This window comes from Branchiostoma lanceolatum, chromosome 13 (assembly GCF_035083965.1).
Source record: "Branchiostoma lanceolatum isolate klBraLanc5 chromosome 13, klBraLanc5.hap2, whole genome shotgun sequence".
Classification (NCBI taxonomy): Eukaryota; Metazoa; Chordata; class Leptocardii; order Amphioxiformes; family Branchiostomatidae; genus Branchiostoma; species Branchiostoma lanceolatum.
The window spans coordinates 3325382-3346930 of NC_089734.1; the positions used below are offsets into that span (position 1 = coordinate 3325382).

Here is a 21549-nt window from a genome sequence, read left to right on the forward strand (position 1 = left end):
TGTACTATATTGTGTACTTCAATCCTGTAGTAAAGAATCCCGCGTCTGAAGGAACTGTTACATTACTTCAGTTTCAGCATAGAGAAACTTGAACCAGACGCAATCAATTTGAGTCATAGTACTTCAAATAATGGTGATAATATCTTTATTTCTAATACCTCTTAATTACACAGAATGGACAAACATAAACTTTCAGGTCTATACATTTCTTAAAGGTCATTTTGTTTATAATAAACATTTGCTTGTGTCTAGTTTTATCTACATTAATCATTTTGTACGTACATTGTTTTTCATTCGACTTGAAATTGGAGATACATTACATGCTATGTCTAGTCACTATAACTTTAAATAACGTTCGATTTACAATGTAACGACGTGAAATAAAGTCCATTTTTAATGGCAATCGTTACGTAATTTTCTTTCTACACAGTCACTTTCATGATAATTCTATATGCTACCGTTACAAATAGATTTTCTTCGCAGTTTATACTTTGTCGCCTGATATCTAAGATATCAAAATTGATATTGGAGAAGTTTTTTGAATCAGTTATCGTTGTGAGAAAAACTGGCATGTTCTTTCTTTGCAAATCGTTTTTTGACATCTGATATCAAGTATAATAAAATCTACCTAGGAGAAGTTTTTTTGGGTATATTAACTACGCAATGCTTGCAATCCAATTAGCTCGGAATTATTTCTAAAGTAGATTGAAGCAAGCTTGTTTTGTTTCCTCCTCCTCTTCCTCATGATCATCATCATCATCATCATCCTTGTCGTCTTTCAGTTCTTCGCTCTGAGGCGGGTCGTCATTCTTCTCTTTAAACGCGCTGGGATCGATGAATCGTGGGCGCTGGATACAAAACTATGAGAAAAAAAAAACGAACATTAGTTTCAACCAACGTTACCGTAAAACGCTGTATTATCAGATTTAACATAATTTTTTTATATATCTACCATATCCAAAGCTCTAGAGGATTTACTTTCAATAGATATAACCTTATCGTAATCAAAAAGTGTGATAGATCATGTATTCATCATCTTTGTGTCCGATCGAAAAAAACCCCACTGAATTTGAAATGTAGATTTAACCTCATTTTAATGGCAACACTGTGACGAAGAAGATGGTGTTGCTAACGAAAAGGGGAAGAAACATATATAGTGGAGTTTCTACATCTTGAAGAAGCGTGTGAACTGTGAAGCACTCTAAAAAACAATGTTTTCACATTTGTGTCCGATCGAAAAAAACCCCCACTGAATCTGAAATGTAGATAGTGGAGTTTTCATATCAAAAAGTATGATAGATCATGTGCTTACCTTTGTGTCCGATCCAAAGATGGTATCATGTTCTTTCAATGCCTCCGGGTCTTCCTCCTTCGGACATGCGATGGGTTCGCACGCGGGAGAGCCGGGGGAGTTGTTTCGTCGGTAGGAGCTTCCCAGACTAGCCATGCTGGACATGTTACTCAGGGTTCCAGTCAGCCGGCTAGACAGGGACCGTCGGGACATGCTGCCGCTGCTCAGGCTGCGTAAACTCCGGTACGAGTTCGGATACGGCAAATACCTGCAAGGGAAGGATAGATTGCTACATTAAACTGTATGGAATGGGTAAATTGAAAGCTAATGCCAAGGTCAAAATTGACAACCCGGGGCCCGGCCGGGCTGCTGGCGGGAACGAAAAGTATGATATATAAGACGACAAAACAAAAGTTGCAAAAATTAATCATGAACATCATTTGTGTATATTCTTGATATGGATTTGTTAGATTTTCGTTCATGGTCGGGCCCCGATTTGGAAATGTGACCTTGGCATACGCAAGGCATTTTCAGCAAGGCGTGCCCACATACCAAGGCCTTCCCGAGGTATTGGGTTGATAGACCGACACACAGGCACAGACGTTGCATAAAACATAACCTTCTGGCAACTTTGGCAAAGGTAATAGATATTTTAAAAGACCCTTTGTGGTAGTTGCATTAGACCATGTTTTGCAGTGTTCTCAACACTCTGCAGCTGCAATCAATCAGTCTTTCTTAAACTTTTTTCAAACGCCAATTATTGCTGACTAATAGAAGAGCATTCAAAGTGAATGGAAGCATTATGATAGTAATCTTTCAATATACAGACCTGTTCAAACCCGGCAGTTCAAGTTCTTGTGAGTCGCTGCTGGTTGAGTTGCAGTTTGGTTTGCTGAACGTCCGTGGAGAGTCATTGCTGTTCCTGTCGCTGTTGTCAGAGCTGTTGTTAGGTTTGCTGTACGTCCATGGAAAATCGTTGCTTTTCCCGTCGCTGCTGCTGTTAGAGCTTTGGTTTGGTTTGCTGTACGTCCATGGAAAGTCGTTGTTTTTTCTGTCGCTGTTTTCGGAGTCGGTGTTTGTTTTCCAGAACGCCCAAGGAAAATCTTTCGGTTTCGGTTTGCTGTAGGTCCAGGGGAAGTCGTTACTGTTCATGTCACTGTTGTTAGCGCTCTGGTTTGGTGTGCTATACGTCCATGGAAAGCTGTTGCTATTCATATCGCTGTTTTTAGAGCTCTGGTTGGGTGTGCTGTACGTCCAGGGAAACCCGTTACTGTTGAAGATGCTGTCGATGGAGCCGCTTTTTGGTGTGTTCTGGGTCCAAGTGAAGTATCCGCTGCTAGAGGAGCCTTCACGTTTGGGTAGCCAGATCCAACGTCTGTTGTAACCGGATAGGAGAGATTACATCATTTGTTAAATGTTGCCATCGTTGCAGCCACATGGAAATAATCTATTCTATAAAAGATACTTAAACGTAAACTAACCACCGCTTACCACACTTGTCGTAATACCTATATTGAATTAACACAAATGCACCATTTTCGTTATAAGCACCACCACCGGTCATGCTAGGGTAAAACCTCACTTCCTGAGCTTTATGCCCTACGAGGGGTCTTGCTTAATACCCTATAGATGTGGATATAGATGAATGTTTCTAGTATATTTCGACGGTAGGAATGCAAAAAGTTACGTGATGCAACTTTTTTGCTACAACGTTGTTTACATGATATATCGAAAAATGTCATAAAATGCGTCTATTCTATTGTATATCATTAAATATTTGAAATTTTACGTACCCTCCGCTGTTGGTGCTGCCGCCGTCGACTGTGTAATATTTGACTTGCTTCTTCCTGCGTCTGTAAGCGGCGAGGCAGGCGCAAACCAGGCACAGCAGAGGGATGCCGATGGAGAGGGCGACTGCCGGCAGCAGTACCTTCGTCTTGACTGGAATGACCGCCCCTACATTAATTGCAAAGAATAACGTTTAGTAATCGTTGTGTAATAGGGGAAAATGTCATACAAACTAATAGACAATGATTATGAACAACAATAGGGGAATGAAGATTCGTTCTTATCTGTAGATAACTACGTAAAACGATACTAGTAGCAGAAGCAGTACTACGAGACAGCAAGTATTGACATACCATCATTTAGTATGTCATTTACCTGTCAGACACATCTACGTAATACGCACGCCTTGACATTGGAACTACCGCATTTCGTAGAAGAATCAACAATTCTGTCAACATATCGATCTACCAATAAATGGATCCACCCATCAATCAATCAATCAATCAATCAATCATTCTATCAGCGAATCAGCAAATCAACCAATCTATCCATCCATCTACAAGGAAGCAATCCCACTTACCGACACATGTTCCGTTGGTCAGTTGGAAGCCTGCGTCACAGACACATGTAGAAGTACCGTTCACGATCACACACCGTCCTCCCGGTCCACAGCCTCCCCGGCAGGCTGCCATCAAGGTTGTGGAAGGAGGCAGAGAAGACGCTTCAGTTCTCATTGATGATGTTTGTGCTGTTGTTCTTATACTAGGCTTTTCGCTACTGACAGTTCGTGGTGGCAATGTTACGGTCTCTCGTGGACTTGTCTGGGTTGTCTGCGTTGTTGTTGTACTAGGCTTTTCGCTACTGACAGTTCGTGGTGGCAATGTTACGGTCTCTCGTCGACTTGTCTGGGTTGTCTGCGTTGTTGTTGTACTAGGCTTTTCGCTACTGACAGTTCGTGGTGGCAATGTTACGGTCTCTCGTCGACTTGTCTGGGTTGTCTGCGTTGTTGTTGTACTAGGCTTTTCGCTACTGACAGTTCGTGGTGGCAATGTTACGGTCTCTCGTCGACTTGTCTGGGTTGTCTGCGTTGTTGTTGTACTAGGCTTTTCGCTACTGACAGTTCGTGGTGGCAATGTTACGGTCTCTCGTCGACTTGTCTGGGTTGTCTGCGTTGTTGTTGTACTAGGCTTTTCGCTACTGACAGTTCGTGGTGGCAATGTTACGGTCTCTCGTCGACTTGTCTTGGCCGTCTGCGTTGTTGTTGTACTAGGCTTTTCGCTACTGACAGTTCGTGGTGGCAATGTTACGGTCTCTCGTCGACTTGTCTTGGCCGTCTGCGTTGTTGTTGTACTAGGCTTTTCGCTACTGACAGTTCGTGGTGGCAATGTTACGGTCTCTCGTCGACTTGTCTGGGTTGTCTGCGTTGTTGTTGTACTAGGCTTTTCGCTACTGACAGTTCTTGGTGGTAATGATACGGTCTGTCGTTGACTTGTCTTGGTTGTCTGCGTTGTTGTTGTACTAGGATTTTCGCTAGGTCTTGGTGGTAATGGTGGTAATGTCACGGGCTGTGCTGTCGTCCTTACTGAAGCTGGAAAAAAGACAGATAGGTTGTAGTGTAAAAGATTAAGTCAATTGGTGGTATTTTGATATCATGATTTCTATTGACTGCTAACGCTTAGTGTCAAGTTTGTTGAAATAGCACAAGAGATACGGATAATGATTTAGTCATTAATATAGTAAACCGTTTCATGAATGATATTGCCAATGTCGCTCTCAACGTTTGGAACCTCTACAATTGAGATATTATTTAAAAGTTAAAATCCTCCCACACCATAAGGTGTATAGGGCGGTATGTACCCATCTCCGTTTCATAGCCCTGGGCCACACTGTGGTGCAATCACTGCAGCAGGGGGCTAATCCACTGGCAGTGGAGTGTGTTTAACTTCTATACTGTTTCAGAAGTATGTACCATTTTTACAAAGTCTTTGGTATGACTCAATGTGACTCTTGTCCAGAGATGTCCTACCCGGGGCTTGAAACCTGGCCTTCTGGTCCAAGTAATTTGAACCAGATGTGGCTAGTAACAGAAGCGCAGACCACTACTTTCAGGGACACCCCTACAATTGAGATATATGACTTTATATTGCTCACAGCTGTTCGTTATGCACTTACAAAGGTTTGGTCGACAGGATCGGCCGTTCGGACGTAGCAGGTAGCCCTCCCGACAGGAACAGGTGTAGGAGCCAGGTGTGTTGTGACAGTTATGATCGCACCCGTCCGTACCTAGCAGACACTCGTCCATATCTGCATCGGTGTGAAAGGTGGACAATATATGAATATACAAACTACATTTGCATCCGCGAACAGTGTCATCAGGTTGGTAAGTCACTGCATAAAAATGTTCTTTGCACACAACCAAGTTAAAAAGAAATTCAACACCAACGTTTTGGTGACCGTCTGCCATCTTCTTCAGACCGATTCATTTTGCACTGCAGCTAGGTGTCACTGCTAACAATTCGGCCCCAAGTGTAAATCATTGTCATGTACATAGATTATGATTCCAGTGGCTAGCTGTTTACACATATTAAGCAATACATAAAATCGTCACGAAAATAATGATTTGAAAAATATGTTTTCCATACCTGTACAGGAAATGCTGTCGTTGTCCCGCTGCCAGCCAATGGAACAGATGCAAACAAATGAACCAAGCGTGTTCTGGCAGCCGACCTTGCACCGCACGTCATGAGTGTCCTGGTAGAGACATTCGTTGATATCTGGAGGAAATACAAACGGATGTTAAATGATGGAAAAAAATATCAACGGTTCTCAGTGGCAAATGTGGTTGGCACATCGGCAACCAAATCCGCAGTGTGTTTTTTGGCACACAGTTTGACGGGTTAGCCGAATAGGCTCGGTGGGCGTCAATCCACCGTCCGGGAAGGTAGTGTAAAGTGCCTTTCCCAAGGGCACAACGTCGGGGCATGGTGAGTATCGAACTCGGGACCTATTGATTCCGAGTTCAACGCTCTAACCGTTACGCCACGCCACGCCGATGTTAAATGATGGTGACACTACATGTTCGTTATGGCATTGATACATGCGTCGATGAATATTAGACATCCAGGCAATAAGATGCGCAAAATATCACTTACTCAAGCACCAGGATAGATTTTGGCAAACGGTCAGTCGTTTCAGGAAAAACCCACTACCTACAGTTGAGACACAGAGCTGTATATATAAACGTATTCAAATGAATGTCACTATGCCTTACCTCCACACTTGATGCCATCTCCCGTGTAGCCTACATCACAGATGCAGTCGTACCCTGGGCTCGTGTTGTTACAGCGGGCGTTCACAGAACATTTCGCAAGGTTTTCGGCACATTCGTCGATGTCTGAAAAAGTCGGCATATAGTATTAGACGGTCAGCACACAACTAATACATCCGATATACAGCGTACGGTTGTGTACTTATGTTTATGTTTTTTTGAGTGTGTTACAGTAGCAATGTTGGTATTTGTAAGCTAAAAGCAATATGAGCATAAAGTTCATTTGTGAATGGTTTTCTGTTGCTATAGATGAATTCAGGAGCAAGGTCGCAAACTAATGATCATAGTCACAATTTCACAAAGTAAATTCGTTCTTTCAAGAAGACCGAATCTTGTCCGTTTTTAGAAGAATTACACTGCGATAAATAAAACGATTGACTTGCATCTATAATAAGAGACATTCCATGTACGCACGACAAAGGTATTAAAAATCAACAACTATCGCTGAATTGTTTGAAATATTTACCAACACAAGTGCACATGTCCTTGTCCAGGACCATTCCCAGCGGACATGTGCAGTAGAAGGATCCTGGGGTGTCCACACACATGTGGGTACAGTTGCCATTGTCAATGGCACACTCGTCGATATCTGAAGAGTAAAACAGTAATACAGTATAGCTGTATAAGATTATTGTTGCAAGTAATATGGATTAGCATAAAGATAGCTAAATGTAGATAGTGCATACCTTAAAGTTAGTAGTAATGTGGACATAGTTATCTTTGAAATCGTATCAAAATCATGTAAGTGTGTACGGTTGACTTCAGATTGTCCAGTATTCTTTGCCTTTGAAATCGTATAACGTAATCTCAGTTTTCTTTCATAATCGTCTTTATGATTACACAAACGACGAGAGAAATGCTATTAGCAATGACAATTTAGTTTCTTTCAATCAGAATCGTTTGAATCACGATTGAGTGGATATTAAAAACAGAAAAGCAGTACACCATCTATATTTTATAAAGTTAGCAGAAAATGACCAAATGTATTTACGTTAAATGGAACCAGGATGACGCTGCTGCAAAAAAACAAAACTTACTTCGACAATGTCGTTTCCCATGATCCTTGTCGAGCTTGTACCCCGGATGACAGGAGCACTCGTAGCTGCCCTCGGTGTTGACGCAGTCTCCGTGCTCGTCGCACTTGTGCCCGTTGTCGCACTCGTTGATGTCTGCAGAATAACACAGGTTATGCTCAAAGCGTTGTTTTCCAACCAAACAAGTCCCTGAAGCTTTTCTGAGGTTCATTTGGTATTAGCCTTCGTAATTGCCATCATTTCTACCTTGTCCCCCCGACGACCTGGAGGTATGTAGTCGGTAATTCCCATCTGACTTCAAAAGATCCAGGAACAGTTATCATTGATTTTGTAATGTAGTCATCCGACGGCGTCTTCTTCTTCTCTTCTTCTTCATTGATATACATTACTTTTCTTTACATACTGCACACCTATGAACAACTCTTGAAACATCTTTCATTCGTTCAGACCCCTGTAGTGCCCACTGGCACATAGAGCAACACGTTTTCTTGATGTTTGAGTATATATTTACAGAGACTAGTTGCGCGTTCTTCTAACTTGAAGGAGGCTCCCATTGAAAGTATGGTTGTCCACTCGACAAGCACTGATTAAATCACCACATACCTGCGCACGTGTTGTTTGGCAGGATCTGGTACCCGGCGGCACAGACACACTGCTCCTCAAGGTCACCCGAGTCCGTCAAGTTCATCGCGCAATGGCCGATGGGAGGTGGAGTGCAGGGGTTGTTGGTGGAGCAGTTGATGATGGCTACAGAAAAACATCATGATGATAAACCAAGATGGCACCCGGAATATATAACCAAGGCTTGAAAACGTTAAATGTGCAACTAAGATGAAAGAACTTACGATCACACGTGCGTCCATCCAGGTTCAAGGTGAAGAGTTCGTCACATTCACAGTCGTAGTACCCCACTTTGTCCACGCAGATCTGCTCGCAGACATGCTCCGCAGCACACTCATCCAGCTCTGGAACATCATTGAGATCATAGATTAGCATTTGTTTGTTTGAACTTTGTTTATTCATTATAAGCTCAAATCGGCACGCAGGCCGCTTTTCATTGAGGTCATAAGGGAAGAGGTAAGGATCAGATGCAATATAGCAGAGATACACAGTCATTTGAGTCCTAATAACTCTATCAACATGTATCATTACATATCTATGGTACAACAATATATAACTGCTACAACATACAACATATAGTAGGGCGAGAGCTTCATCGTCCGTGTCCCGTCGTTTTGTTCATTTCCGCTACTTCAAGAGTCTCTTAAAGGAAGTCATATTCGGAGCCGTACGTGTATCTGGCGGTAGGCTGTTACAGACATAGTTTAAGTTACGCTGAAAAGCAGCAACAACAAGAGCTATCTACCACCCAAAACTCATGACCATAGCATGTCCAGAACTCGAGATATCAAAACCGAAAGCTGCACTGCAGTACCTTAACAAGACGCTTGGGGCCCCAAAATCTAATCGTTTCAAGGTCTAATAATGTCCTTCTCACATATCAAATATCAATACAATCCATCCAGGCCCTCTAGAGTTAAAACATGCAAACACACATACACACATGCAAAAGCTACAAAACATAGCCTTCTTGGCGAAGGTACAACAACTATTATTCACTCGCGGTGCAAGAGCTATGGGAAGCAAATAAAACACGAAACTACATCATTCTGCAATGTTGTGCCAGAATTTGGACGCTAAGAATCCCTCTACACTTCACGAAAACAGAGAGAACAAAAGCACCGACCAATGGTAGATTATTCAGAAGAGCGTAATTGTGACATAACGTCGATTGGACATACCTTCGCACGAGTGTCCGTCTTCTGCCAGCACATAGGCGACCCCGCATTCACAGTTGTAGCTTCCCTTGGTGTTGGTGCACAGCCGCTCACAACCGCCATTCTCGGTCATGCACTCGTTTACATCTGAAAGTATTCAATACAAATAGATTGAAAGTCGATGCATTCTCAAATCTTGTAGTGAGTTGGTCTGTTTGTTTGTTTGTTGTGGTGTGTTTATAATCAGGTGAAATGGACATGGTCATGTCACATAAACTATGTACTGTATATATTTCACTGTATATGTCATTTACATGTTAGTTAGGTTTATGTTAGACGACCTGTATCTGGCCCATCGGAGCACGAATGTACAATAAAGGTCTTCATTCATTCATTGATGTAGTTGATAAGTATGTGAGGGATTTCATGATAGAATTTGATACTTTCGCTCATCACAAGCAATAAGCACACCTTGAATTTTCCGTCGCTCTTACGTCGAGTGGTGTTGAACGAAAGTATCAAACTTTATCATGGAATATAGCAACACATATGAGCTTTAATGTGAATGATTTGCTTACGTTTCCAAGTTGCCTCCGTCAGGAAAAGAGTCACAACGTGAACTAATATCTTACCTAGACAGGTTCTTCCGTTGTCGTTGCTGTAGCAACCGGCCTGGCAGGAGCAGGTATAGGATCCCACGGTGTTGTTACAGATCCCGTGGAGCGGGTCGCAGTCGTTGGTGTTCAGACTGCGACACTCATCGATGTCTACAAAAAAAAGACATGTACATTACCTTAACTGGGACATTGCGATTCAAACGATGTTTGTTGAAATTACCAAAGGAACGTTTATGATGTAACTTTAGACCAAGACATTCAAATTCATGTGAAATCTGATTTCTTCTGTCATGCAAAAATACCAATTACCAAAGGAACGTTTATGATGTAACTTTAGACCAAGACATTCAAATTCATGTGAAATCTGATTTCTTCTGTCATGCAAAAATAAAATCCAAATATTTGCATTGTATCGTTGGTCAACACAAAGTGCGTTAGGAAATCGTTCTGCTACATATTCAGCTTACATTCATTTAGCATAATTGTACACTTCTTACCGGTGCAAGTGTGTGAGTCCCCTTCCTTGGCGAAGCCGTCGTGGCACACGCAGGAGTAACTGCCAGGAGTGTTCTCACAGTCGGCGTTCACACACTGGTGAACACGACGGTCCGACGGATCAAGGAGACACTCGTTCAAATCTGTCAAAAGTAATCAACAATGATTCAACACCTCAATGTATCTACCAGTAATGTATAAAGCTACTTGCATCAATTACAAAACAAACAAGTTCCCCTTATATTTTCTACATCTGAAAATAACATCAAGATCCTGTAGATAGTGCCAAAAACTAAATTCTTATTGACAGGAATCTTATTGACAGGAATATGATAGTGAAAAAATGACAGGAACATCCCGTCAATAGCGTCCAAAATTCGTATTGACAGCAACATCCTGTCATCCTTTTATAAATATCCAAACCTTCGCCTTAAACCGAGTGCTCAATCCATATGACATAGGAACCATTTTCGAAATCTGTTACTGATTGATTGATTGACTGACTGATTGTCCTACCCAGCCTGAGTGCCATCCCTTTTAGCTTCCGTACGCTACCCAAGCTCCGCTGCGCTACCCAAGCTCCGCTGCCGGCCAAAAATTGGCGAGGAGTGGAGCTTGGGTAGCGTACGGAAGCTAAAATGGCTGGCACTCAGGCTGTGTCCTACCTGCACATGTTTCTCCGTTCCCAACCATGTCGAAAGGGCAGGCTCCACAGATGTAGCCGGGCTGTCCCGGGGCAAGGGGTGCAGGTTGGTCGGTGCACTCCACTCCTGTAATGTGATTAGTGGGTAGTTGAAAATAAAACACCTGGAAAGTAACTTTACTAGATTTCTATCTAGAGCCTACCATTAATCAATGTATCAAAGTGACAGAGCTGTGTATAGTCGAGTCCGAGAAAATAATGACATTATTATCACAGTAAATGCTAGTAAGGAATTCCATAGCAGATCGTAGTACTGCTATAGGGTTGTTCATAGTTCTAACTGCGCATGTGCAGCATTGTTGGTAATATTTCAAAATTTGAAGGTTCCTGTGACATAATCAAAAACATCTCAGGAGATGTATCAAGCATGGCCTAGACAAGAACAGACCATGAACAAGCCAATTCCTGAAAATCGACGGCTCTGAAATTATAACAATATATCTTTCCAACTGCAATATATACCTTGAAAGCAAGGGTTCCCCTCGCAGGCGTCCACGTCTGTCTGGCACGTCGTCCCGATGAAACCAGTCGGGCAGATACAAACAGCAAGCGCGAACCCCTCGACTCTGTCGGTGACGCCGTCGAAATCGCAGATGCCGCCATTTTGACATGCGCAGACGGTGACATCGGGGACAGTGATGGTCGAGGCCCCCATGTCGTCGCTTACGGTGAACTCAATGGCGACAAACTGCTCGCTTGTAGGCGTCCAGCTGAAGTCAGCGCTGTAGTTTCCGGTTTTAGTCAACTTCCCAGCCCCCGTCACGGCAATGTTAACATATCTGTAAAGATGAACCAAGCATCTAAGTAAGGCCCTCGAGTATCATTACAGTAATGGCAGTCCTCTATCATATTCTACGCCCTTTTTTTTCAAATTTGCTTTATGAATCATGAGTTCTTGCTCTTTGTGGGTTATGATCATCATCATCGTCATCATTATCATGATCAACATCCTCATCATTATCATTATCATCAACAACAACAACAACATCCTTCTCCTTATCATCCTCGTCGTCATCATCATCACCATCACCATTAACATCATCACCATCACCATCATCACCACCATCATCATCATCATCATCATCATCATTGACGATATGATTTAAGTACTTACGGACACGCATCCATGCCTCGTACTTTAGTGGTGTATGTTTTGTTGACGACAGCGCGGATCTCCGTTGGTGCAAAGACTTCCGGCGCGTTGTTCCGTAAGATCTCGTTAGATGTTCTATACTCCGTCTCCGACTGCGTGGTGGTGAGGCCGATGTCGACCTGGCTCGTCAGGGCAATGTCGTAGATACACTCCCTGGTGAAACAATAGAATGAATGCATGAACTTTATCGCTCGACAATCACACATGGTACAAAATATGTTGACAGTTACATGAATTGAACAGCAATACTACTAAGGCTAATCTATCCTACATTTGGAACTACAAAATATAATCAAAAACACAGCATATGAGCTACATCATAGTTATATAGATGGATGATTAGGTTTCACTTTTAGAATACTCACACTCACAGCACTAAGATAGATATTCAAGCCAAGCTTGCAAAATACGTATTACTTAAATAGTTATAAAAGACGGAGATTGAAGTATTTCAGTAGACTTTAAGATTTCGTAAGGGTGAGTGAAATACATATCTAGCCTTTCAGTAATTATTCCGTTTTCGTGTAATTACACGGTCCCATTGTTCAAATAGCAAGATGAGTCTGAGGAAGTATATATAGCAATATGCCATACAGCACAAATTCAATTTCATTTTATAGTCGAGGGTATCTTACCACAACATTACAACAACGACATACCTGTTGTCTGCTCCACAAGCGGCTACTGCCATCTTCCTCGTCTCTTCGTTGGGAAAGAGATCGTCGTCGTCGAAAAACTTCGGCACAAAGTTGTCATCTCCGTAGTTTTCCGGCGAGTTGTTAGACGGATCCGTCGGGTAGTTGTGGAAAAGTGTGGCGTTGTTAACGTTGGTGTGGTCGCAAAGGCAGACACTCCGAATGGACCCTTTAAGTCAACATTACATTTCAAGATTAAAGTAATTCATTAATCTTTGTATTTTGGCATACAGAAATAGAAGAAATGAAAAAGAAATACAGTCAACCCTGGATTCACTCAAGGGACTGAAGAAAAATGGTCGCTGAGCCGGCTGAGGACAGGTGGTTGCTAAGGGTGGGGTTAAGAAATGGATTGACTATGTTAAAATGGACAGGACTGTTTTAATGTGGCTTGTGGCTGGAGTGGTTGCCTGTGCCAGGTTGTCAGAACTTCGACATATTTTTGTTATACTTACACATTTTTCCAAAGTTGTAATACAGTTCCTTTTCCGTTGGCTCATCAGGTGTTGCCGCGTGAACGTATGATCCGTTCGGCAGGATGAAATCGTCATTCGGGTCGCCGTTGAGGTTACCTAGGAGGCCTTGAAGATTACTGCGCATGTCAGCTCCAAGACCAAGGACAAAGGTCAGGAGACCAGCCTGGGCCTTGATGGAGGCCGAAATGCCGGATGGGTAGCTGATCACCACGCCACAGATGGATGTTTTGCTGGCGTCTGTAAGAATTCCAATGTCATGTTTAGATGAAATCCTTGTACTTTTTAGTTAAAATAATTTTAAAGCATGTAACAATAGCTTAATTACAAGACCAAAGCTGTAGGCCTCTTCCAGCTTGCTTAATTTACACTTTGTGTGGATGTCGTGTAAAAATGAACAGAAGGGTATGCGCTTTCCCTATCGGCAATTTCACTTGCCCCTGGCAGTCGGGGCAATGGACTTGTCCAACCTTGAACATACATAATCATCTGCTCTTGTGTCTTCTTTTTGGCAGCCTCATGTATCGATGGCAGGCACTCCTGTGCGCTTCAGCACCTATGCTGCAGCTGACAGCTCCATGACAGGGGATGAGGAAATCCATTCACAGTCAGGGAAGGAGTCATATATAATTTGGCCGAATAGGGTTTCAAACCTGTGAAATAACCGCTTAGAAATTGAGAAAATTCCGCAAACAGACAACAACAAAACAAATTCAAGTTTACCATAGATGACGGTGATCAGGCCGTCGTTGAACTTGGTCCGACTGCCGTCGGCGATCGCAGCCAGCGGGATGTTCTCGTCGTCGATGGTGACACCGACGCCCGTGCCGTTACTGTCCAGATAGACTTGGACCTTGTTGTTTGGCTGCTGTACCGCAATAGCACTGTAACGTGGACATCATCAGGGTTATTATGTTTAATTTGCTACCTCTACATCATTAGAATTAGTACTTTATGAACCATATCGATACTCTAATCATAAAACTTTATATCTATGACTTCATTGAGCTTTCAGTAGACTTTATTGATCATCTGTAAACATCAATCTGTGAAAACCACACCGAAACCAACACGATTCCACAAACTGAAAACAACAAAATTCGTTCAATTTTTTAACCATTTAGAAATTTTACAGGGCAACGTCGGTTACTAGACTGTACCTATATTTGCCAATTACAACCAGCTGAAACGTCTCCTCAAATGTCTAAAATCGTAAATGTTGCCTGATATTTGTCCACTCTCTATTAGTAAGTAAAGATAAGGTTACTCACGTGAAGACCGTAGCCCTGATCCTAACGCCGTCCATGACAGGTCTGTCTGTGCGCCCCTGCATCATGAACGTGTGCGGCGCGTCAGCGGTGCTCCTCAGCATAACGTACTCGCCGTGGCCGTTAAAGGTGTACGTCCGGCCGTCCAGGGTTCCGATGTGGGGCTCACCGTATGCCGTTGCTGTCCAAAGGAACACACAAAGATTAGTCCGTTAGATCACTCGATTACAGAAGAAATACAACACCGATTACAGGAGAAATACAACCCCATGTGTTTTCTCATTTGATAAAAAAAAACGGAGAAAAGTGGCAGCTGGCCAAAGCTCATCAAACTAATTTATCTGCTAGCAGTGAGACTCAGCGTGACGATCAAAAATTGGTTCCTACAGCCTAAAGCGAGGTCTGCATAAACTAATCCAACTAATACAGGGAATGTAAACACACACACACACACAACTACACACACGCACACACACACAACTACACACACGCACACACACACACACACACACACCCCACACACACACCTAGAGAGAGAGAGAGAGAGAGAGAGAGAGAGAGAGAGAGAGAGAGGGAGAGGGATAGAGATTGTACGTTTAGCTCTTTCTTGTATACCCAATGCAGTAATCATAATGTTGCGTACCGAGGAAGCTTGCTGTGTACTTTTGATATGAAGCAGTTGGACGCTTCTCCGCGTACATCTCGCAACATTTGTCTGATCGGGAGCGGCGACAACACCACATCTGGGGCAGGTAGTCCCGTCGGTAGTATTCGCTGGTCTCGTTGGTAGACTAGAAAACAAGAAGAATACAGGGTTTCTAAAAATGAAAATACATATTTAATGTGTTGTGAATTGATACGAGTCTCGTTGGTAGACTACAAAATAAGAACATAATAATACAGGATTATAAAAACTAAAAATGCATATTAAATGTGTTGCTTATTGATAAGAGGTGCTTCCTTTGTCATGAAAATATGTCCTGTCCTAGTTTCTTTTTTTTCTTCAAATTTTTATCCCGTGTGTGTCACAAGGCCGTGATGAGTTTCCTCCACTGGGGTCTGTTCTGTGCTTAACACTGATCTGCATCCCAGGTGATCTCCATTGCCTATAGGCGTCTTGTCACAGTGTGTCTCCAGGTAGTTTTTCAATAAGACGCTAAAAGCCTGATTCAATCAAAACGTCCATGGTAGTCGTACCTTTTCGTATTTGTGCACAAATCCGGTGCCCTTGTCCCACATGTGCAGGCTGGTGATCAGACCCTGATCCTCCTTCTTGTAGCAACAGTCCAGGTTGCCTCCAGAGGACAGGGCGAAGCGCCTCTGGAAGCAGACGTGTCCTTTTTCCGTGGAGCTGGTGGCCTCCCACAGCCCAATCTCCTCCCGGGCCTGGGACAGGTAGCCGGGACAGGTGTCCATCACCTCGCTTGCCCAGGAATGAGGATCCGGCTCTTCCTGGAATAAGGGATGTAAGAGTAAAACGAGTTGAGAACAAGAAATCAAGACTAGAGCATGTCCGGGACCAAAGATACAAAAACCGGCCCAGCTGCAGTACCATGTCAGCCACCCCGAGGCCCCAAATCAACACCTACCCGCGTAACAAATATCATTGCAATACATTCAGAAGTTCTGCCGAGTACGCACGCACGCACGCACGCACGCACACACACTCAAACAGAGTAAAACTATACTTCCCTTTTTCATTGAGGAAAAAAACAGACCTGGTTGAAATATGGCGCTGAATGTGTTAGGACAGTAAGGAGTTAAGTCCACACAAATAAGGCCTAGGAACAAATCAATGATGAGTTTCCAATTACGGTCAAACGAGGAAATAATTGGAGTCGGTACATAGGGATTTTCTTTCTTTTTAGATTTCCAACGTGAAATGATTCAAAGTGATCCAACATATATAGTTAAACAACGCGACATCTATAAGTTTCTTACCAGCGGTCGACCCCAACAAAGCTAGGGTCCGCAGGTTTTTGTTATATCTGGTCGTGTTACCAGAAACCCGGCATAAGCAGTATGTTATTACGAGTAGATGTGTTTTACTCACGTTGTACCAGTCGCGGCATGCTTTGACCGGATTAACAAAGTCAGGCCCGTTGTTCTCCAGCCTGTACGCGATCCGGCCGGTCATGTTGGTTGTCACGGAAACCTTCTGGTCGATACGGTACACGTTTTCCTCCGAAGACACCCAAGCCCACTGAGCTGTTAACATACAAAAATGTTTTAGAAATATCTTTTGAATAATTTCGGTTTTTCAAACATGAAGCTAGCATTGCAATCAACTGCAGGAAGTAGATTTTTGATTACCTTTCTAAATCTAACTTTGAGGCAGAGTTGAAACTAAAAACTACTATTGTATCTGTAAATCTCAGTGAGATAGTTTCAGGACTTATTCAATTCATCAACAACTGAAGAATGACTTACATTTCTAATGTAAATTGTTCTTTTTCAAGCACTATACAATGATATTAGTGCTTTCGTATAACGATGGCAAAGGCAAATGAATCAATGTGTGTTCTTACCGGAGTTGTGGTCTTCCTCGGAGGTGTAGCTGTTCCTAACGGCATATCCGACTCTCGCGGGATAACCGTCAAACTGGATGACGTCAGGCAAATAGTTGGGTACCCAGGTCATGCCTTGATCTTTATACAGATACCATACGTAGGTGTTCACGTTGTCCGTCGTCAGAACCGCTTGGAAGGTGTTGGTCTGAAAAATGAACCAGTACTCAGTATGATGATGTAGAGGTTAGCAACCCCTCCCTGTAAAGATATACACTGCGCAGTACTGAAACAGAAAGAAAACGTGCTGTCCTATGTGCAACTAGGCACTACAAGGTGAACAACAAGAACAAAATCAACATGATGATGGAGACCGTTCGTTAAACCTGAAAGACTTTTGAAGACTTGGAAAATGCCGATTTCATGACCCACTCTTTGGACTTGCGTACTGCGTAGTACTGATTTTATACAAGTCTCGCGAGAACTGACTACGACTGCGTGGTCCAATATGGCGACGTACCTCGACGTGCCTCTTCACGCAGGTTCAATTTCAAAACAGATTCGCGCGGTTTTCTGCACGTAGTGACATTCTATGTACACCTACCTCCCCGTCCGCAGTCTCCCAGTCTGGCACCATGTCCTCCCATGTAGCGACCAGTGTGAACGTGGCCCTGTAGTCCGATGTTCCGGGGAAGTATCGCGCCACGTCCAGGTTACTTCTCTGGAGGATGTTGCCGCTGGTGTTGGTGTAGGCTTGGTACCAGACCTTGCAAGGGAGAAGAGGTAAGCAAACAATGATCAATATAGTAAATACGTTTTCACATGTGGTGTAACGGTTAGATCATTGGGCTCAGAACCATGTTATTGATGGTTGCTTTTCTAGATTTTCTAGATCAGTTAATAAAATATATCACAAATTTTCAATGCAGGCAACATATGAATCTAGACAATAAGCAATCTTCATTCATTTGACACAACAAACGTACAGCGACTTTCGTAAGGTCTACGACATCTTTGCATACAAACAAGTGGATAAAATAGATACCCTAGGGCCTTGGTTGGTCCGTAAACCGTTGAATCTGTTGTTGGACCAGAAGGCAGCCAGGACACCACAGACGTTCGTTCTGTTGGACTCCAGAACGCTGTCCATGGACTCAGGGTGCCTGAAGGTCAAGTACTCATTGATGTATTCCTGCTCCTCTGCCTTGGTCGATGTGATGACTAGCAGTCCGTTTTCAGAAACCTGTTTTTGGGAAAACAACACTGTCTTATGGAATTTGAACAAAAGTTCTTATAAAATTATTTCACAATGGGATTCTGTTTAACTTTGTGCGATGATGTATATGCATTGCTGCTTCGGTGTGTGTATGAACGGTTTGCTGTATGCCACCCAATTACATGGGATTCTATTAGAAACCATCGGTATCAATTTCAGACATGTAAAAACCTACATAGACAGAGTTACAGATGATAGAAGTTCTTACAGAATAAAATCACACACACAGGGATTCTGTTTGAAGTCGTGTGTGTGTGATGATTGTGCTTCGATTTTTTGGTGGTCTCAAAAACGATGTGTTCTGTGTTACAGAATAGATATGAAGAGGCATCAGCAATAACAGCTGTCTATTTAAATAGTCATTAAAAACAATAAAAGTATAAGAGCACCTACATAGATAGAGTTGTAGATGATAAAGGGCATACAAATAAAATCATGGGGATTTTGTTTAAAGTTGTGTGCTTTGTTGCTTTTGCATTCTCAAAAACGATGTGCTCTGTGTTACACAATAAACATTTGGAATCATCGCTGTCTAATTCAAATCTGAAAAAAAAACCCACACACAATAAAAGTCTAAGAACACCTACATAGACAGAGTTGCAGATGATGCCTCCGAAGAGCGGGATGCCGTTCTCCACGCCGATCAGAGTGGACGAGGCCTCCTCCATGACGAGGTGGTGCCCGCTCCGGGTCAGAGATTGCCGATTTCTCGCCGACGAAGCCGTGAGTCTGAAGTCTTCTTGGTCCACACCAAACGGGTAGAACCGATCCTCTGGACAACACAAAGTGAAAGATGACACATGAAAGATAATCAAAAAAAATGTAACGGCTCTTGGTGGATGTCAATTTGCAGATGTTGGCACATTGGCGCACTAAATCCGTAGTGTGTTTTTGGCACACATTTTAACATATTTAGCCGAAGTGGCTCCATGGGCGTCACTCCGCCGTCAGGGAAGGTCGTATAAAGTGCCTTTCGCAAGGGCACAACGTCGGGGGCATTGTGAGCATCGAACCAGGGGCCTATTGGTTCTGAGTCCAACGCTCCAATCGTTACGCCACGCCGACGCCAAAGATTAGCAAACAGGTGATATCTATTTACGTTTGAGACCGCATTGTAAGCAGCGACACCTTGCTGCAGTGAGGAATAGTACCAGTTAGCATTGCCCCGAGGAAGGTGACAGACGGTTGTGAATAAAGAGCCTTGTGATCCAGTGAGTCTCCAGTCTGTTATCTTTTTCACGGAGATTAGCAAACTTCGGGAATGCTTCAGAGGGGCATAATGAAGCACATTAGACCGTTAGCATTTATGTTGCGACAGCTGTAGTCAGTTTAGAAGGAAACATGTGTCTGGGTCTCCCTCTTTTATAATACGTCGCCATTTTTACTGGATAAAGAGATTATCAATTTAATTCGTATGTTGATTTGATGCTACAGCCACGTAGCTGCTGTAGAACATATCTCGAAGACCATTATCAAAGTGATATCAGATTATGTTTGCTGTAAGATAGCTGTTGAACTCACCTATGCACTGCCCCACGAAGCCTGTCCCCTCGTCCACAGAAGACTTGAACCCGAATTCGCACACACAGGTGTAGCTCCCCGCGAGGTTCTGGCAGTAGGCGTGGTCGTCACAGTTGGTAGCATTAGATGTAGCACATTCATCTACATCTGCATGGAAAAGAACGAATGTTCGTTGTAGTTCAAATCTAGATTACCAAGGTAAAAAAAGGTGGCAATAGCTTATGAAAATACAAGGGTAAAGATTAAAAGAAAATGCATGTGATACCCATATTTGGCAACTTGAAGTAAAATGTGTCTGAATCTAAAAGGCGCTCGGAAAATGTCATACCTTCGCAGTGTGTCCCGTTGCCATCGTAGCCAGCTGGACACTCGCACGTGTAACCTCCCAACGTGTTGGTACAAATGGCCACAGGGTCGCAATCGTGGCTGCCTAACTCGCACTCCTCTATGTCTAATGTTGATACACAGTTAAGTAATTGTTAAACGAAGTACAGATACAGAAAATAAAAGTTGCACGAAAGTTTCCAAAGGGGATGCGACAAGAAGCAGCTTCGTATGAGATAAGAGAAATTGCAAACCAAACCCACCATGCACGAAAAGCTTATGACAGCTCAGAGAACAGTTGACTATCTGCTACGTCTGACAAGCTATCGATTACAATATGGAGGCAAAACTCCACGTAGAACAGTGCATGCTAACAGAATCCAGGGTCTAGGGTCTAGGGTCTAGGGTCTAGGGTCTAGGGTCTAGGGTCTAGGGTCTAGGGTCTAGGGTCTAGGGTCCGTGGTCTAGGGTCCATGGTCTAGGGTCCGTGGTCTAGGGTCTAGGGTCTAGAAAATAACGAAAACAAAAGACCACCAAATAAACCATCAAAAACAACGCTTTGAAAACTTTGTTATTTTGTTGAGCTATTCACCATGACAATGTTCGAAAGTGCCGTTGTTATTGTGGTGGATTTTCCATCCAGGTTGGCAAGAACACAGATAGTCATCCTCCAGTAAGGAGCAAATGCCACCGTGTGCCACTTGGCCACAGCGGTCTTCCTCGTCTGAACACCAGTCGATAACTGTAAGTCGTCAAGTTAATAGTGTGAGATATGTTATCATTGGTGATACAATGGTATTAGAACACACATTGTTATAGACTGTTATTCACTGTATTACACTGTAATGTCTCGTCTTCGTCAGAGGGCTAGCCCTTTGGAATAGCCACAGGCTAGTTGGGCAGCCCTGGTTGTGCGTGTTAAACAAACACACAAACCACAAAAAAAACAAGCAAACAAAAAAACAGACAAGATTAAGAATGATACACTGCAAATGTTATTCGTTAGTTTGAACAGATAAAAACTGAGGTCAGAAAGTTAATTGTAAATTCAGAAACCATACTTACTTCCTTCCTCGCATTCCTTGCTATGACAGTTCTTTATTTCGGTGTCCTGACCGATACAATAACGGCCACAGTCGGAAGGGGGAGGGTTGTTGCACAGTCGTGTTCTTGTCTGTATGCCTAGTCCACAGAACGCCGAACAGTTGGACCACTCGCTCCAAGCACCATACTGCCCATCTATTAGTCGGGGAGTGGGAAAAAGTACTATGATTCTGTTTTACTATTTTAACAAGACG

At 43.0% G+C, this 21549-nt stretch overlaps 1 protein-coding gene across 1 annotated transcript in view; it reads right to left on the reverse strand.

Annotated features, from left to right (window-relative positions):
• Positions 1-128: 128 nt before the first annotated feature.
• The window catches only part of LOC136447113 (serine-rich adhesin for platelets-like), a 29036-nt gene continuing 7615 nt past the window's right edge, over positions 129-21549 (reverse strand). The window contains exons 2-33 of the mRNA XM_066445806.1: positions 21317-21490; positions 20256-20378; positions 19928-20074; positions 18994-19178; positions 18176-18373; positions 17735-17896; positions 17152-17338; positions 16677-16831; positions 15821-16075; positions 15267-15414; positions 14627-14804; positions 14079-14239; positions 13338-13595; positions 12847-13051; positions 12149-12340; positions 11497-11813; positions 10997-11101; positions 10334-10474; positions 9852-9986; positions 9244-9366; positions 8287-8406; positions 8045-8188; positions 7445-7576; positions 6874-6996; positions 6351-6473; positions 5722-5853; positions 5252-5383; positions 3660-4667; positions 3085-3247; positions 2121-2666; positions 1313-1559; positions 129-860 (exon numbers count right to left, since the gene is read on the reverse strand). Of these exons, the coding sequence (XP_066301903.1) occupies positions 696-860; positions 1313-1559; positions 2121-2666; positions 3085-3247; positions 3660-4667; positions 5252-5383; positions 5722-5853; positions 6351-6473; positions 6874-6996; positions 7445-7576; positions 8045-8188; positions 8287-8406; positions 9244-9366; positions 9852-9986; positions 10334-10474; positions 10997-11101; positions 11497-11813; positions 12149-12340; positions 12847-13051; positions 13338-13595; positions 14079-14239; positions 14627-14804; positions 15267-15414; positions 15821-16075; positions 16677-16831; positions 17152-17338; positions 17735-17896; positions 18176-18373; positions 18994-19178; positions 19928-20074; positions 20256-20378; positions 21317-21490 (6584 nt within the window). The 3' untranslated portion in view covers positions 129-695. The remainder of the gene's footprint in view (positions 861-1312; positions 1560-2120; positions 2667-3084; positions 3248-3659; positions 4668-5251; positions 5384-5721; positions 5854-6350; positions 6474-6873; positions 6997-7444; positions 7577-8044; positions 8189-8286; positions 8407-9243; positions 9367-9851; positions 9987-10333; positions 10475-10996; positions 11102-11496; positions 11814-12148; positions 12341-12846; positions 13052-13337; positions 13596-14078; positions 14240-14626; positions 14805-15266; positions 15415-15820; positions 16076-16676; positions 16832-17151; positions 17339-17734; positions 17897-18175; positions 18374-18993; positions 19179-19927; positions 20075-20255; positions 20379-21316; positions 21491-21549) is intronic.